Source organism: Notothenia rossii, assembly GCF_949606895.1.
Source record: "Notothenia rossii genome assembly, chromosome: 6".
Taxonomy (NCBI): domain Eukaryota; kingdom Metazoa; phylum Chordata; class Actinopteri; order Perciformes; family Nototheniidae; genus Notothenia; species Notothenia rossii.
Window position 1 is genome coordinate 11,295,000 of NC_136909.1, and position 19,637 is coordinate 11,314,636.

General features: G+C 41.9%; 1 protein-coding gene across 7 annotated transcripts in view; it reads left to right on the forward strand.

The window, feature by feature from the left end:
- The first annotated feature begins 1,598 nt into the window (after positions 1-1,598).
- Positions 1,599-19,637, forward strand: part of LOC307042675 (membrane-associated phosphatidylinositol transfer protein 2-like) — a 55,007-nt gene continuing 36,968 nt past the window's right edge. For 6 of the 7 annotated variants that reach the window (XM_079686687.1, XM_079686681.1, XM_079686685.1 and 3 more), the window contains exons 1-2: positions 1,599-2,249; positions 19,022-19,264. In XM_079686687.1, coding sequence (XP_079542813.1) covers positions 19,187-19,264 — 78 coding nt within the window. In that variant the 5' untranslated portion in view covers positions 1,599-2,249; positions 19,022-19,186. The remainder of the gene's footprint in view (positions 2,250-19,021; positions 19,265-19,637) is intronic. The other variant, XM_079686682.1, reaches the window with a different exon arrangement.

Here is a 19,637-nt window from a genome sequence, read left to right on the forward strand (position 1 = left end):
AAGGACCACTTAACCAATAAAAAACACTTATGGACCACCTAATTCCACAAATATCCAAAAACAATAGGCCTGCTTACCCATTCCAACAGTATATAACAAATTACAGCCTAATAATGACAGCTTAACCTTCTCTATATCGCCTCGTTCACACATTAAATCAACAATACAAATAAAGATTGCATTTAGTTCAAATGCGATTTTAAATCCTCTCAGGTTTTACACCTCTTATCATGAAATGTAGACTACATTTATTATGTAGTATTATTTTAAACACGAGTTTATGTCCGAGCGAACAGACTCACAGATTGTTGGCTACTGAGAGATATGCAAAATACACCGCATGTAGTACGACACAAACATCCGCTGTGGATTTTCAAAACGTTGTTAACGTAACTGATTTCTTCTAATGTGCCTGCCTGCATCTGGCGCTGAGTTGCCATATTCCTTTCATGAACCACTTCCTGATATCCATTGTTGCAGATAAATATAAATGATAATAGCCAAACTAACCTAGCAAGAGTAAACTGACAGGCTGCTGTGCCGCATCTCACTCAAAAACCCACACGACTCAACCCAGCGAAAAACCAGTCTCGCGCGCAGCCTTTCATTCAGAATTTCATTCAGAATTTCATAGCAAAATAAAACAATTATATTAAACTAATCTTTCAACATAGTTTAAAACAAAAATAAATATTAGGACAGAGCCCTACAAATAACAACCATAAACATAATAATAAAAACAATTAAAATGTTGTATTCAGCCCTGATTAACCCCCCCCCCGTCGATAGGAGGTCGCCAGTCTCTGGCACTGTTATTTTGGGGGTCGCGGGCTGAAAAGTTTGGGAACCCCTGCCTTAGATAAATACAAATAATACTTTTATTGTTTATTATTTTTACTCCATTATAGTGTTAATGAGCTTTCTGCCTCAATGTATTAACGGGTTATCATTCTGTGTTCGTAGGACGCCCTTTATACATTTGACATTGGTGTAAAAGTGACTAAGTAGATTTACTCAAGTACTATACTTAAATACAATTTTGAGGTACTTGTACTTCACTTGAATATTTCAATGTTTTGCTCCTTTGTACTTAATGTTTTGCTACTTTTAGGTTATTGTGTACTTTTACTCCACTACATTTATTTAATATCTTTAGTTACTCTGCAGATTTGGATTAATGATGTGAAATATAATCACCAAATAATACTTTAGTTGCCCCTGGAGTGAAATTCACAAGATTTCCTGCAGAATACAAAGTCATTGCAACAATAGTTATAAGCAAAACATATAATCATAATAATGAAATGGGCCAAATGCATAATAAACACTTTCTTTTGGTACTTTAAGTAGGCCTACGGTATATATTTTGATGCCTGTACTTTTACTTGACTAACATTTATAATGCAGGACTTTAACTTGTAACGGAGTATTCCTACACTGTAGTACTTGTAATTGTACTTAAGTACATCTGATACTTTTCCCATCTCTGCACTTGGATTGCAAGTTCAAGTGTGTGAAATGAGCATCTGCACACGCTCAGTAAGGCAGGCTTTTATTTTGGAAGTTTATACCGGAAACCTCGCTAGACTCATGTTTCCTTGACACTATTGGTGTCGTGCTGAAAGGACTGTGAAGTCTCGCAGCGGCTATGACTTGAGGAGTGACAACTTCCCATGGCGGGTGCTTCTCATCTGTTTGCCCCTCTCCCTCCCCGGTTCTGTGGACGGTAGATGGACCTCCGCTGCACGGAGCTCACAACCGGTTACCGTTTTACCGCCAGGACGAACCCGACGGACCGCCAACTCCCGCGACGTTTGGCAGGATATTCAAGGACATTTTAAACGTTACCATAGCTACTTCGGCCTTTTTTCTGTCGGTTCAGGAAATCCAGCGTGTGGTTCTCCGGTGCAACGATGGGGCCATATTTTGTAAACACTGGCAGAAAGGGCGGCTGATAGCGTGTTAACACACTCCGGATGATGATGTGTGTGTCATCTCTACATGTCGTACCCACACCCCTTCCTCTGCTGAAGGGCCATCACATGCACACGGCGACGTAAAGGAAATTAGCTGCTGACTTTCGATGCGTTCATCTCAATCATGGCATCGTTTCCAGAACTCATCTAGTGGAGCTGAAAGAACACCGTGTTACAGGTGAAAGTAGTGACCCCCTTACAAACGCGGAGAAAAGGCTGGGGAACTTTTGCTTTTCCGGGTGTGTGTTTAATCTGGAGGTGCATCAGCTGCAGGTATGTGAGGATGATCGGCATTGCAAAGCCATTAATTTATCATTACCTTTGCTTCCATGTTGCTAGGTAACTAACTGCCGGTGAGTTTACTCCGGTTCAAATGTGCTCTTCCAACGTGTAATGACACGTTTGGTAAATCTTATTTTACAATGTTCTTAATACCGGGTGCTGTCAAAGCTCGCCATTACATGTGTTTGTACTCAAGCTGTCTTCCTCCTGTTACCTGAAGAAGTGCAGGATTTGTTTCTGCTCTCTGTTGCTGTCACACAGGCATGCGTGTTAAAGCTTGTAAAAATGCTCCCCTCTCTATTCGGACTGTAACTTGTTATTATTATGGAATTCATTAAATAATATGTCAAAATGGAAATGACTGGATTCACTGGTGGATTTTCAGGCTCATGTTTTTGTTTTTTTGGTGCATTTTCCAAAGATAACTTTTAAACCACTCTGTTTAAATTACAGCATGTATTGGTTTTGACCTCAGTGAGAGGATTTACCTGTAAAGTAAGGAAGAAGAGCAGATATTTTAACTTAACTCAGCTTGCCTTTCCCTAGAAACCTGCATACCACAAGCTTTTTTTGCATTCCCGAGGCCTATTTCTAATTTAATACGACTTTATGAGTTTCAGCATCAAGAGTCACTAAGCTTGACTCAGCTGGGCCTGGGTGAGTCATGGAGGCAGAGCTGACTGAGGCTGGGGCTTCTGTTGTCCAGATGATTACACTCCTTCCACTGTGGTTTCTGCTTTATTTCAAACATAGCAACATGTCTTTAAATTAGCAATGCAATCTGAGACTAGTTTTGAGATTTATCTTTGGTACAGATGAGAGCCTCAGCCATATAAGAGCAAGATCTAGCGTGCAAGTAATTGCAGGAGAGGCAAAACCGAGATTTATTGTTCCCGGGCCTGAATGATATTGCACCTTACGTACTCAGGGTGTGTTATCTCTCTTTGACATGTCAAAACTTGTGCCAGTCATAACGGTTGTAGCGGTTGAATAACTGCATCAGCTGCTAAGTGAGATTACATTGGTTGAGTCATTTTAGAATTTTTGTAAGCAGAAGTTTGAATAGTAAAGTTCACTACAAGGGTTGGCAGTCATTCTGATTTGTTCTAAATTATAGGGAATTTGAGCTTTGTTTGTTTTTCTCTTCTGAGTCACTTTGTTTTTGACTTCTGTTCATCCTTTTTGATCCGAAACATAGCTGCATCTGTTGCTGACTGTAACACAAACAAGCTGTCGGTGACTATCAGGATATCCCCATGCCTTTCATTTGTGTCACAAAGAACTACGCAATAAACACTTTGCTGCTGCTGCTGCCTGTCTTCAGTCAATAAAGCGGTCTGATATCTAAGGGTAGACTGCTTGAGATGGGAGGCCAGCAACATCAGGATCACAAACCCAATTCAAATAATTCTCACGTGACTGTGCACCAGCACCACCCTCTTAACTAGTCATACCTGTTGTGACCTTTACACAGTCTGTGGACCTTTCTCTACTGCAGACAAGGTAGCTCTGCAAGATATTTGCCTAACCAGTTTTCTGACAGGCGACTGCCTTCCCATGAACACCCTTCGTAGAAATACACACATCTGGTGCATGGGCAGGGCGATGTGGAAAATGCAAATGGCAAAAACCTCTACAGTGACTTTGACGTTTTAGAGAAATGTCTCCCTTTTTGTGTGAATTAATGAAAAGTAGTTGTAAATATTTAAAATGCAGTTTGTCCGAGTATCCTAGAGATGGTTCTGATTCGGTCTCAGTCCTAATGTCCAGCCTAACTAACTGAGACTTTAATCAACGTCTCTTGTGTGTGCTAAGTGTAATGTGAGCGTTTTTTAATGAGGAAGAGGCAGTGCTTTTGTCAAACCACATGTGGACAAAATGCAAACCTTTTATTTTGTTTGTTGTTTATGTATTGCTCATTATAACAGCCTTTGTGTTGATACAGGCTTATTTCATACACTGTTTTTAATCAGATGAGATTAAAACTGTAAAGTCGGTACAAATTCACAAAGCAAAGAACTAGACCGACTTCTTCCCTTTCCATTTAACCACTACTACACTTACATGATGGGTCATTTTCCCAAGCACCTTCTGTTCTGAATGTTTTTGTGAGCGCTGACAAGCATTCACTGATTTTACAGTTTGGGTCAAATTCATTTTGGCTATACTTGCAGGTCTTCAGATGCAGCCAATGGGACTACACCATGCTGTTCGATAGTTTTAACTCCATGGTTCCTATATTATTGTCATTTTGACTCAATATAAGCCTAATTGATAGAAATGAAGCTGTTCTTGAATATATTTAGGATCTGTCATATCCCTTCCTCTGGCAGAATATTTTATTACGCAAGTCATTTCAGCAGCTTTCAAATATTCATTTAGTAGTATAAATACTGTATGAGTTATTATTTCCTGGAAAAGTACTTTAATAGATTCAGGAAGGCACATTTATTGGCAGCAATGTCTGGATTCGAGTTTGACAAAGTCAAGAAGTTGTCTTGAGTTTTTTGTAGGATAACCATACATGGACTTGTACATATTTGTCTGGTTTTAGTCACTGGTTCTATTGTCACGCTGCAGAGCATTTGTAGACATAATGTTGAGACAATCTCTTTTCTGTTCTTTAAAACACATTTGAATGCACCATCTGTATCAAGGGATCTTACAGGAAGACGGTAGTTAAGAGGCTGAAACTTGATCGCACTTAAACTCTCAGGTTTCTTACAGCAATCAAAATAAGGAGAAACAGTGCTGGTGATTCTAAGTGAGTGCCTTGTCTGTACAAATGTGAATTTGAGTTTCCTCTTCCATGCTCACCTTTTTTATTTGTTGAATTAAAGCAGTTCTGATGCAGTTAAAGAAAGAATTGGAGACACTGTGATGATCTCATTTTAAAATTGTGATAATCATTTATGGGGCGAAGCCTGCGAGCTAGTTCAGGCAGTCAACTCGAGCACTTATGCTGCATTCATACATAACGCCCCTTGCCACTCTACGACCAACCAAACAGGGTCTCCTTAATATGCCGCTCTATTTAACCTGCCAGATCTCTCTCTATGCTTTGCTTGCTGCTGTTATTGCTGTAGCTACTTCCACTTCGCTGTTGCTTGCCTGCCCCACCACCACCCCAGCTTCCACCCCAGCTTCCACCCCAGCTCCCACCCCGGCTCCCACCCCAGCGTCCACCCCAGCGTCCACCCCAGCGTCCACCCCAGCGTCCACCCCAGCGTCCACCCCAGCTTCCACCCCAGCTTCCACCCCAGCTTCCACCCCAGCTTTTACCCCAGCTTCCACCCCAGCTTCCACCCCAGCTTCCACCCCAGCTTCTACCCCAGCTTCTACCCCAGCTTCCACCCCAGCTTTTACCCCAGCTTCCACCCCAGCGTCCACCCCAGCGTCCACCCCAGCGTCCACCCCAGCGTCCACCCCAGCGTCCACCCCAGCTTCCACCCCAGCTTCCACCCCAGCGTCCACCCCAGCGTCCACCTGTAGACTCCGGGGGGTTAGTTATTTAATCATCACTCATCTTGCTATGTATGTCTGTGGAGTGATGAGGCCCGAGCCTAGACGCCAAACTCAACTATATGCTGCTTCTAATAAACATGTTAAAGAAACACGTGAGTTGTCTGACTGAAATGAGATACTGTGCTAATGTTTGCTCATTCATGTCACACAGCTCTCTAAGGCTAAAATTACCCAACACTCTACTTATGTTATACAGTTACAGGAGGGGGCCGGACAACCTCCTCATGGCCCGGATGAAAACGCTGTGAGAATATGTAAATATGTGCAGTGAGTGACTGTGGAGTGGAACATTCCTGACAGAGGAGCCTGTAGTATGTGAACATGTGTTTGAGTATTCATAGCACTGTGTGGAATCTCTAGTGAGTGTTTTTTTCATTATCACACGTGCCAGGTCTTCTGTTCTTCTACTACAACTCTCACCTTTTCTTTTTTTAGGATTGTCTACAGACAGAATAAGTCAACAAATCCTGTCGCTATTAATACAGGGGACAAATGAGTGTCCCGCCATTTTAGATGAGGAAACAAGAAAACTGACTTCCTTTCAGTTGAAGTTGCTGTGATGTGTGAGGTGCTTACCACATATTTTGGTTCCATGTCTGTACTATTTGAGCTGCTTATCAGATGATATGCTGACACAGGAAGAGCAAAGAAACATCACATGCAAATACAGTAGCTTTTTGAGGAGAGTTAACGCAGTGGTAAATAAAGTTCTGTACGGCACCTGCTGTCACATAGTGTACATGCTGTTGCTCTCAGATATAATCGTAACCTCACTTGCCTGTTTGTGTGGTATTTTGACATTTTTCTTCATGTTGCTCCATCTCCAAAGATTTTGTAAAAACCTGTTGAACTTGGGTCTGTGTATTTCATATTTTTTGTACGCGTCCTCATAAAATCTTGTTGTTCTTTTTTAATAGTCATTGGAATGTCAGCTTGCGTAATAAACACATACAAAAATGAAGGCGATTTTAGGGATATGTTTTGTAAGTTTGAATATGGTATTAGTAGAAAACGTGTGGTTTATTGAACCCTTCTGTGTTCGGTTTAATAAGTTAAAAGGAACTATAATACTAATACATTACTACATTTCTGTAATTGTGACATCCTTTCAAACAAAACATATTGTAATTAAGTATATCAATATTTTCCTACACCTATCACTATTGTTATTGCCATGTGTCATTTTGACATGACATTTGCGTTTGGTTTTTAGGCAGACGAGTGATATAGTCTTGGTTCTTTACTTAGACCAGACTATGGACTTCTGTGTCTTGTATTCCACACGTTATACACACAATCACTCCCATGGCTAGGAGGCAGTGATAAGATGGAGAGGATAGAGATTGAGCAGTTTATCGTACAATAGATGATTTACTTCTTAACTGATTTTCTTCCATTCTCTATTAAATAGACAATTTGTATGAATGCAGTTTGTTACATAAGCTAGCAGAAAGATAACGAAGGCATTAAACTGGATCCATGACATGCCTTTCATGTTATCCCCGACTATATATAGTCTAGGTTATTTTTCCCTCAGCTGATACCTCCCAGCTAATGAAACTCATGTCATGTTTGCGTCATTCCTCTGACAGTCAATAGGGAATGATTGTTATGGGCACTGACATCACTGGAGGGGTCTTTGAGTTATGAGTGCATGTTATGTTGAATACTTTTCACACCACGCTGAAATGAAGTGATAACCATCAAGAAAGCTGTATTGTAACATCTGTTTTAGTCTGTACTGTATTTACTTTGTACCAAAGGACATGACGTTCTTTTGTTAGCAGTGCTACCACAGGACATCTCCTGTTATTAACATAATGGCTCTGGTTAAGAATATAAATAAGAATATGATTAGAATAATCAGAAGCTGTGATAATACATTTGCCCGTGTTATAGGCTGGACGATTCCATTCAAATGGACTATGCTGAAACATTGTCATATTAGTTGGAGGTCTGCTTTGGAATTGGATAATGATGATGGATAGATGACTTCCTGCACTGCACACACACAAAAGCGTAGAATAATGGAAACAAATGATGTAAAACGGTGTAAAAAAAGGGGCGTTGGTGAACTCCAGTTCGAATCCCGCCTCGGCCGCCACTGCGTCAGGCCGTTGTGTCCTTGGGCAAGACACTTTACCCGTATTTGCTCCTGTCGGTAATGTCCACAGTAATGACTCTTACATGTCTAATATGTGTAATATGTAATTGTAAAGCGCTTTGAGCACCTGTAAAAGCGCTCTAATAAAAAATGTAATGCATTATTATTATTATTATTAAAACGACGATTTGTATCGGTGCCTTTTTAAAAGTTAGGGTACTTTATAGGTTTAAATGTCTTCATATGTGAGTATACATCTCCAGCTGGCTGGTTATCTGAAGGTCTCATTTTTCTTTTAATTCATCTTCAGTGGACAATCATGCATCATGACAGTATTACGGATGAGCCCCCATCATGCACCTGGGTGCCACTGCCAGCCAGAAAAATTGTGGGTTTTTTGCACATCCAGCTCCACAGACAGTGTGTTTCATCTCCTACTTCAGCTCCCTTAAACAAAGCAGGTGATGCTAATGTTGCTGTTGACAGGGACAGAGGGGTACACCCTGTCCCCACCTATTCATGATGAGCCAGCTGACGGATGTCAAAACACTGCTAATGCTCCTGAAGTGCCGTTGTCTGGGAAATAAGACAAAGACAAAACACTTAGTGCCGGTTGTGCTGTGTGTGTCCCTGTCCTTTTTGACACTAGTTTCTCTGGCAGTGTGGGTGGACTTGAAGAGGAGAGCTGAGGTCTTTTTATAGCAGTCCACTTTCCTGTGTCCTTTCTCGAGTCTCATTTTATGGAAGACGAATGAAGTCTGTTATGTGTATCCTGTCAGGGAAGATGGGTGTTGTTATTCATCAGGCTTGTTAGATGAAATCGAGGCACTCACACACACCCTCTGTACCAGGAAACCTTTGCTCTTAAGCGGAAAGATGCAACGCTATCTGCTTCTGTGAGGCAAAGTCCAAAAGATGAATAAGCTATTCTAATCTGCAAGGACCATGGTCTGCTTTGAATTAGAAATGTTACATGCGCTGAGTCATTGAACTGCTGATTATTGGATTACTTCCTGCCGGCTTTTTACATGTCCACATTATTGATAAGTTGTTACTTGCAAATACATATTACTTCAAAACAATGTTTATACGTATGCTTTACATTGCATACATTTTATTTTTGTTTGTGTCAGTAGGGACCGTATATATGCCATTTTATATTTGTTTGTGTGTTGTTGTGCCCCAGCCCTTGTGGCTCTCTGACTCACATGGGTCATGTAAAATAAAAGCGACAGCGCTGCTTCATGTCTCTTTACCCACGAGCTCCTTTCTTTTCCATTGGCCACAGACACCTGATTTCCCTGATGCTAAAAATAGACTCCTTCAGACCCTAACTCCCCCTCTTGCTGCCCCCTCACCTCTTCCCAGTGTATCGGGAAGTCTCCCTGCGTTATGCCTATTCTTTGCTTCCATACGGCAGACAAAGCTCCATTGAGAGAAGTGTGTCTTTGTGTGAAGGAGATGTCAGACTCCTTCAGTGCAACACTGAAAGAGAGTGTCTGTTCTTTTTTTTTAGCTCTGATAAGAAAATCCCAAGATGATAAAGACAGGTTTTCCACCGAGCTGAAACCTGACTCTGAACACTTCTGAAGCCAAAGTCATAGGACCATGAGCATCTTTGAAAATGGCCTTTTATGGTCAGTGTGTGAGACGGCCTCTGTCCTTGGTCAATGGGTAGAGCACTTTTGTGAAGCCTGCGTTACTCGTGCTGCACAAGAGGGTTTGAGGTATTTCAAAAAGGGGAACAAACAGCCACAGCTTTTCCAGAGCAGCTTCTTCTTATGGACAGTTCATTTGTTTTGTGGTAGATGTCCTCAGACCAATAATAAACTGGTGACCATCAGCTATTACAGCATGGGAAATCAGGGATTTTCTGCACAAGGATTCAGTTAATTCAATATTGGTATTCTCCTGTGTTCCTCCATATCTCTCACACTCGGTACTCGATTGTATAAAAGTAATAAGTGGTCTTCTAAGTTCATTTTGAACCATGAGAAGAAATTGCACTCAAATGTCATTGGGCATTTTGAAGGTAGGCCTGCATGTCTTAACATTTAAACATGAGTACAGTACAAGTAGTGTTCATAGGGGGGGAGCTTGGCTCTCCTAAAGAGGCCGACTTTGAGATAAATAGGGGGAGCCCAAAAAAATCGTGCATATTTGTGTCCCACAGATTAGAAATGTTGAGTTTCTGTAAACACAAGTTGTTGAAATAAATAATAGTCATTGTTCATTACAGTTTCTGAATATTTTTTTGATATTTGTGAATATTTCTGGGTGTTGCCATCTGTACGTGGCGGCGCTGCATTCTTTACGCTACTTACGTTGCTATGGTTACGGCGGCGATGCCGGCGCGGTATTTGACATTTTCATATTGATATTTTTTTAACTCTGGCGTTGTAATAAAAAATATGGCGTAACGAAAACAGCCAAGCCTCGCAGCTTTTGGATTCACAAGCAAAGAAGCGAAGGTGTCTAAAAATGACAACGTAAACGGAACAACTTTTAGTTGGCCAGCTGTAAGCGGCGCTAGGGTCGAGTTTGACAGCTCCACACCGAGGGAGAGGCCTGACGATGCCCATGAGCCGCCTTTTAACTGGGCACAGAAAAAATGGAGTGAGTGGAATGAAAGGTATCCATGGCTTTTCATAAAAAAAAAAAAATGTGGATGTGAAATTTGCAAAGAGGCAAAACGTATATTGATCTCCCTGCCGCTTGCAGAAAAATCCACCTTTGTGCACCTTTCACAATAATGGATTCAGGGAAAAGTCAGCAGTGATCAACAGAATAACCTGCAGAAAAAGATTTATAAGCACCATAAGAGCCAGGCACACGAAAAAGCGATCGAGATTTCGGAGATGAGAAAAAAAGATGTCCTACCAAACAAGGTAGGCCTATTGGCAATCAATGTTGATCTAATGCAGGAAACATATGCATCTTTCCGTCTACAGAGCGTGCATGTGACACGTTTAGTAGCATGATGTGCACTGAAAATAGGGCTCCCCCGAAAGCAAATGGGTAATTCGAACACTGAGTACAAGCATTAAACGCTAAATATTTTGTTTTCACATTCTGCATTTTATTAAGAGATGTTTCTGCTACATGACATATCAGTACCAGTTTTTTTTAGCCAGAAGACACTGATCCGAGTTGGGGAAGCACAGAGACTTAAAGAAGTGAAAGTGGAGACATGAGAAACAGGAGAAAGAAATATCAGCCCTGCAGCGTCTGGTCTCTACTTTCCTCGTCACTCTGACTTCATCTTGACAGCCAATAAGGAAAGAGTCCTTTGTCTCCATGGTTACCCCCGTTCAAGCCATGATGGAGAGGATGAAGGGGCAGGAAAGGAAAACGTTTTTGGCCTATTTATGGAGTTTAATCCATTTAATTTCTCTTCTTGACAGTCAAAAACAAAATGCATTGCCAGTTCTTTGAGTGCTAATGACATTTTGATTTTTAATGCTTATTAAACACTGATAGATAAACTCCATAGAGAGGGCAAAATGGTTTACTTTTAACTGTTTGATTTCATATGATTCAACTATTTTCATCCAATGGCCAAAAAACTGCCTCTATTTTATAAAATGTAGGATTCCACAAGCTTTTAATCACAGACTTTATTTAACACCTAACAAGTCTGCATTTTTCTCTTTGTTTAAGGCGTTAAACCATAGGTTCAGCCTTCATGCTAATAACACAGGTTTGATTTTTTTTTAACATAACATGTGTCTTGCGTCCCTTCGCAAAACTCCTTTTGAGTTATTACAAGCTGGCTGATGGTCAGTCAGATGAATTCAGTTTGAATATCTGATGCATGTGAGGGTGGTTGCATTCTGCCATAGATGGTCTGATAGTGTAGGTGTCATCCCACTGAAATAGCAAGTCAAGTTTCTGATGTATTTCATATAGTCCAAGCCACTTTGCAATATTGAGAGAGATCGCTTCTACCAATGTTAATGTGAGTCCATCAGTTGTTATTCCTCTATGTCAGTGGTGAGCAAGTATCAGCAACAGGCGCCACATTAAGCATCTTGTTGCTACCAAACACTCATGGAGATGCTGGTAGAGATGTTTGAGATGGATCATTTTAACCTACAAAAGCATTTTCTTGTCCTTTGGTCTGTAGGCTGGATGAATGGGATGGAAACATATCAAGTCTAGCGATGCTTTACTTTTCTGTATCCGTCAGAGTTACATAAGAGTTCTCTTTGTACAGTTGATTCAAGCCGTTTGAGGAGAGCGACAGCAGGAGGAGATCCTCATGTAACCTTGGCACGTAACTGATTAATCAAAGTATAATTAATTTGCATATAAGGTCATCTAATTTTGTATTTCAGAGTACAGCGTGGCGTTGATTAAAGATAGAGCTATGTGACAGGACTGTTTTGGAAAACGCTAGGCTGATGAGCATTACTGAGGCATAAGAAAACAATGGCTCCACTTGTTAGCAGCTTAAAGTTCCCAGCAGTCACTGGGCACCAGATTAATCTATGGAGTATTTTAATTAGATGCTGTGAGGGTGTCTAATCCAAACTTATTTTCCACTGGTGCAAAGCTTCACATGTCGTCAGGTTCACTGATCTGCCTTTAGAGAGAGTTCATGTTTCCAATTATGAGATTTAGTGCAGCTGTTTTCATGGAACTCAATTTAAAACCACATAATTGAGGTTATTTAGAAACAACTAAAAGAGCAAATCATTGCTGCAGCTATTACTCAGCTGGTACTTCATTTTTCAATAACCTAGTTCTCTATCTGTATCTTTCAAGCAGCAAATGATTAGTTGTAAAATGTTACATTTGTTACATAAAGGTGAGGAACGGCTTGCTTAATCCACATGCGGACTAAACCCCCCGGTGTACGATGAACCATTTGTGTGGTTGTTTTTAAAACTCTTGCTCTGCTGTAATAGTGTACGGAATGTTTTGCACATTCTCTTCTGAGTCTGTTCTTGCTGGTTCTTGTTTGTCCTCTCTCTGTGTAAACGATGATCATATCTAGAAGCAGTTCTTCCTCGCAGGGAAACTGTAGGAGGACGAGGAGAATGAACACAAAGGAGGAGATGCTCACAGGGTGTCGAGTATTTTTAGCTTTCCTCTGTACTGCGATGATGAGTAAAGAATAAGGGCAGGTTGTGAATGTGCATCCCACTGCGGAGGAGCGAGGGCCTGAGGGACAGGACGAGTGATGGACTCTTTCTAGGGCACATGGTGGGATCTTACTGTATTTACAAGATGAAACACCGCGTTTGATCGTGAACTTGTTATCCTCTCTATTACCATAATCATATCTCTGAGCCGGGTAATGGCACTGCTAGAGAATCTGGTTGTTGTTGAATTGTTTTTTGGTGGTGCCAAAGACCCTGGTAATGAAGGATTTGTTCTGAGGAGATCACATCTTCTCCATTTGTCTTTTCTGTTAGCACAGTTTGAGTCTTTATTAATGCAGTGTAAATCACAGATAACTCTCAATGTTGTCCCTACTTTTATCTTTCATTCTTTGAACATGCAAACCATCCTGGGCTCTTTTTCAATATAAAGAAAAGAGAAATGTTTGCTGACCCTTTCTATGCTTTATTGAAGTCGACAATGAACAAAACATGGTCTTTGTCCGATAGCCTCCTCCGCCCAACCTGCACCTGTATAATCAATAGAAACGTTCCACATGCTCTATAATGGAGTATCTCAAAGGGTAATAGTTGAAGTGTCTTGTAGGGTCAGATAAATGATAAATAACTTTCACATGAATTACATTACATGTTACTTGTTAGACGCTTTTTATCCAAAGCGAAGTGTCTCAGGGACACAACGACATGCTGACTGCAGTGGGGTTTGAACCTGTGCTCCCCTGATCCCAACACCAACGCACTACTCCACTGCGCCACACGCCCATGAATATGCTATAGGTAGAAGTTCCCCAAGTTACCATTCCTCACCTTAATACAGAGATTCCTTAACGTTTTCAGGCAGACACACAAAAGAGAAATTCAGTTTCTCACCTGGATCAAAACGTGTCAAAATACACAAGGAATAACTATTGATAATGTTTACCAATTAGCAACATTGTGACTATTATTATTGTTTGACATCCTCTGTTTCCTATTAATATGATTATTATGATTACAAACATTTCAATTAAATATAACAACCGTTACAAACGGCACCACTCACAGGATCTGAACCGTGAAGTGCAGCGTAGCAAAAAACCACTTTGATTGAACTTGATTAGGTAAATGTATTCAGAGCAATGTTCTGATCCTGGGTCCTGACCTTACATTTGGGAAAGACTGGCGGTGAGGTTTTCAGTACGGCAGGTTTTGTAAATCAACTTTGTAATCTGTGTCACACACTTTATATAAATATCCATATACTAAAAAAAGATACTTCGTATGTTGCCCTTCATAGATCGAAAAGAGCAGTCTGATCTTTTTACATTTTGCTTTAAAGAAAAGAGTAATTGCCTGCAGGTGGATGGTGAGCTCCCTCGCTCTGGCAGATCAGCGCTCAGTCCAGCATTAACAGCATTGTCTTAAGCCTTTTGACATATTAACTGGATTGGTGGATAAGCCCATCAACTCAATCGAGGGCTTCTTGCCGCGGGCAGAAGGCTGTGTGTGTGGCGGTTGTCATAGCTGAAGTTGTCTCTGTAATGTCAAGGCGACGCTGAATGAAAGTGATCTATGGTATGGGAGGCAGCCCAGGGGTAACATTTTCCACTTGAATTTAAATGGGGACTTGCCTTGGGTCAGTCATGAGGGAACTCCTGCCCCCCCCCCCCCCCCCCCCCTGCTCCTCTGGGATTCACCTCGTTTGCTCTGCCTCTAAGCCTTGCTCTGTAACACGAGGCTACATTTAAAGGAGCACACCATTGCGGCCTTTGGTTTAAAAAGCCTATGGGGTAACTTCTCCTATCCAGTGTTCTACTTTGTGTCGAGAGCCATGCTCAGCTGTTGCTCTCTGTCCCATGATCAACCTGTCTGCTAAATGGTGCCCCTTCAGATAGATAGACTACACTATACATTATAATATACAGAATAAATATACTCTCTCATATACCTAACTATGAATTATATAAACATAGTGTACCATATACATAAAACATTTGTCATATGTAATGGTTTATGTTTAGACGTTAGAGTAAGCACGTTTCATCCCTGCGAGAGGTGAGCAGATGTGCACATATTTGAGCGCTTGTTTGTTTATGCCAGCTCCAGAAGTCACACAGATGTAACTGTGCTTACAGGCTTCATACTTATAGCGGTTTAATACGAGGGAATGATGTGGTTTCCTACTGTTTCCTGGAGCATTATGTACCTCTGATGGTTGGTCACACCTTCTGAAAGGGTCGCGGATGAGGTATTTGCAACATTATTCAGCTCAGGGTGCACAGTCCTTCCACAGCTGGCCCCACGTTTAACAGGCTGAAAAACCAGTGGTGGGTATAGGCACAAACACAGTCATACTAAAAGTGTTTTGTAGCTTTGTTGTCTTCAGTTTTGTGAAGCGGGAACATTGGAGGCTGCTTTGTGCTGAGTGCTGTGGAGGGTGCTACTGTTGCGTCATTGCCAATAGGGGGGCAGAGACTATATTTTTAGAAGGGAATGAGCATATTCTCCGAACAAACCACGTCAAGCACTCTGCTTGCGTATGCTAGGATTATTGTGACCAGGCTATTTTTAAGCAGTGTGTGTGTGAGTGCCTTTTTTCTGGGTCAAGTACGGTGCCAGTTCTCTCTCTCTCTCTCTCTCTCTCTCTCAGGGCTGCTGGTGGATCCTGCATTACAGGTCCTCTGCTGTGCTCAGCATCTGCATCAGTCACAAAGGAAAGAGTCAGAGAGACAGAGGGCGTAATAGCCGCTTTAGGATAGGCCTGTGTCTGCAACCAACAATTAATCAACTGAAAAATAATCTCAACCACTCAAATTATTCATTCAGAAAGGCCTCATTAAACTGAAGCGTATTGTTAAAGGAAAAAATAATACCTTCTAAATCGAAAGCCACATTGCATACAGATGTTTGTGCTATATTAGTATCCGGCACACACCGATAAATACACACAGAACGCAGAAATGTGTAACAAACACTTTAGTGTGGGAGCGTGTTTGGGTGTGTCTGTCTTTATTTGTTGCTTCCAGAATAGAGAGATACACTACAACTATAAACTCAGCTGAAACAAAACTTGTGTATTTATAGACTAAGTTTGTGTATATTGAATATGTGCACGCTTGTTTATATGTTTGGCCTGCAGAAATATTTCTTTATCTTTCTCTTCATTTCTAGATGAATTGATTAATCGTGTGGTCGATAACATTTCAGACAATACTGAGGGAGTTTCTCAATGACCAAGGTGATGTCTTACATGTTTTATTCTGTAGTTTCAAAACCAAATATAAACCGTTTAATGAAACTGAAACGGGTGAAAGCAGCACATTTTCATCAGATGCTGAAAACCATATTTTTTGTCATTTTGAATAAAAAAATTACTTGGACGACGAATAAGTTATCAAAATAGTTTTTGTGTGTGTTTGCGTGTGTCGTCCATGCATGTGTGAAACAACAAATTGAAACACCATTTTGCTTATAACTAAAACAATATTTGGAATAAATCCAAAATAATTCTATACACACATGCTGATTGTATTGCTGTGCCACTTACGGTACGTCCACACGGCAGCGTGCGTTGAAGCTTGCCGGTGGACGTGTCTGGAGCGCGGCCAACAACCAATCACATAAATCTCCCGTCCCAGACACACAAGCACGCGGTTTAATTGACTAGAGCTTGTACTGGCATATGATTTGATTGGCTGGCTCTTCCGTCGAAGCTTGAAAAGTTGAACTTTTCGCAACTTTCCATGCGAGCAACGGAGGCAAAGCAACGGAGGCAAAGCAACGGAGGCAAAGCGACGCGACGGAACCACAATGCAGTTCGGCAAAGCCTGACGTCACCCCATTCAAAGTGAAGTCACCACACATGTTGTGACTGCGGGGTTTCCCCCTGTTATGCTGCCTGTCCCTCTCTCTGTTTGCCTTTCTGTACATACCTGGTGTCACTTCCTTGAATGTCTGTTACCAGTTGACGGCAGCTGGCTGGACTTTGATTCTCACAGTAATCATTCTCCATCAGAGAATCGGACATTAGAATAATCTGTTTTACTGTGTCCAAATCGGTACAGCTGTCAAATCCAGGATCGCTGGCCAAGAGGAAATTCTCAGAAGTTTGTTGCAGCATCAGTTGCAATCCACATTCCAACCATGCTTCAAGTAGATTATAAAGCTGTTTGTCACCGACACTTTCAACCAGAATGAGCAAAGTGACCTTCCCCTCTAAAGCCTGGCACTGACTTCTCGAGGCTTTACTCTGGGCCTCTCGAGGATAACCTAGTTCTATCCCAGTCCATCCCAAGAGTATAGTTATATTCAGCAGAAGGCTTCTCTTGTCCTCTGATTTTGTCAAAGTGTTCTTCTGTGCAAAGATATTATATATATTATAAAAATGCAAAGAAGACAATGTTACTCATTTAACCAGAACACCTCCCATGCTGTTAGAAAGCCCCTGCTCCAGGTTGAGAAGTTCTTCAGGCTACAGCGGGGTGTTGTAGAGGCGAGCATTGAATAGCTGGTGGACCGGAGCCCTTTGCCGACACCTGGAACCTCCCCAAAGCTGGCCTTTGTCTGCTGGATGAATGACGCAGAAGGAATATAAGTGTGTTTAGACGGAATGGCTCAGTTCCAAACCAGAGGAAAGTCCACTTGCTGCCATAGGTCAGAAAAAAAGTGAACATCGGGGTTATGCAATCCTGTCTAGTCACATTTGAATGGCCAAATGCAGGCACAGAATAATACAGTCTCATTCGCATGGTGACTAAGATCTTGTCCACCAGGGCAGCGCAATATACAACTTTTTGAATCGTCCCTGTGATGACAATGTCATTGGATATTTTCACCAGTCGTATCTGATCACAGACAGAACCATCCCTTCCTCAGCTAGACTCTTACCGTCTTTGTTGACATATTAAGTTGTGGGGGGAAAAAAGCACAATCTGTTGTCAAAAACTTCTTGGACTGGAAATGTTTGTCTCTTCTTACAAAAAGTCACAAGTCATCAATCAATTTGACAGATATGCAGTCTCCCTTTCCTTGTTGACACCTCTTTAGTTAACGTGTCACCTTAGCTGACATTGCCTTCAGCCCTGGTCTTGTTTTGTACTCACTTGGCTCTGAATCGGTTCTTCTCTTAGCGGTCCCAAGCAAACTTCTGCAACTCACGCCACCCACACCCTGGTTATGTATAGCCCACACCTACCCCTATCTGCCCACTGGTTTGAAAACAACGCTTCGTATAATTCTAAAGGCTGCTATTTCTGAAACCTCACGCACAGGGAGCTCTTTCAATGTTATGTAATGCTCCCAACTGAACTGTAATCCCTCTTATGCTGAGTGAGCCCCCCATGTGATGGTGCTGAAGGGTTGAGAGAAATGGGGTGGCTGTTCTACGGCTACTACTGGCTCTACGGGTGCTCTCCGTAGACTCTGGCCACCTGCCCCCTCCCCCCTACACACACACACACACACACACACACACACACACACACACACACACACACACACACACACACACACACACACACACACACACACACACACACACACACACACACACACACACACACACACACACACACACACACTGAGCTGGGGCCTGTGTATAAGAACAGAAGTGTATCCTGTAAAATCTCTTACTTGGATCTGAGACGCTGGATGGAGGCACATTGCTGATGCTCGCCATTTGTGCCTGCGCTCGGACTAAACTACACTGAGCATCAAACTGTATGTCCTGAACGACTCTCTGGATCTCCTCTCTTCTTCATCTGAGTGTGAGACACAAGGATTTATCTATGTCCTCGGTTATGTGTAGAGGAATTTCTCAGCTTCTGGAATTTTGTCTGTGTGTTGTTATCTTTTGCTTGTGAGGAATGTTTTATGTTGCTGGTTTAGAGTGAGGTTGATGAAGACTTGTTTCATGAGCTGTTCACTTTTGTACTGATTTAACATTGCTACCTGGATGCTTGAAGGTATTTCATTAAATTCTCATTCACAGCTTACTTACCTCGTGCTTTTATTTGTGTCTTCCTTCACAGGAACCGTCAATGTGGCCTTCAGCTGGTGATTTGAAAAGTCACCTATAGGATCCCCTCCGAGTCTCTCCTGTCTCCTCTCCCCCTCCCTTCCCTCTGCCCCTCCCTCCCCCCTTCCCTTGTCAATCTTCTCCCCGATCCCTCTATCCCCCTCCTCCAAAATTCACCATGCTTATCAAGGAGTACCGCATCCCCATGCCCATGAGTGTGGAGGAGTACCGCATCGCTCAGCTCTACATGATCCAGGTGAGGTCACAACCCTAAATATATCACTTTTTTTTACCCACACACCTGGCAAGTAAACCAGTTCACAAAAACAAAGCAGTGGGAGGGGAGAGAACTTAACGGGGAGTGAGTTAGCAGCATGCACAATTATGAAATGAGTGGTCACATGGTCTTGCGTCAGTGTAATGGAACAAAGAGGGCTTGTGTGCTGATAGCTTAACTAATTTAAACTCTCTGAGCCTGGTTGTTTCCACATACGTTTCTCCAGGACACGGGGTCGATGCACTTTGCTTTCACTGCCATCTCGTTGCACACACATCCGTCAGTGATGGAGATGGATATACTGCCTTGTCTATGACAGTCAGTTGCATTTGTCTTAGCAGGGCCCTTAGCT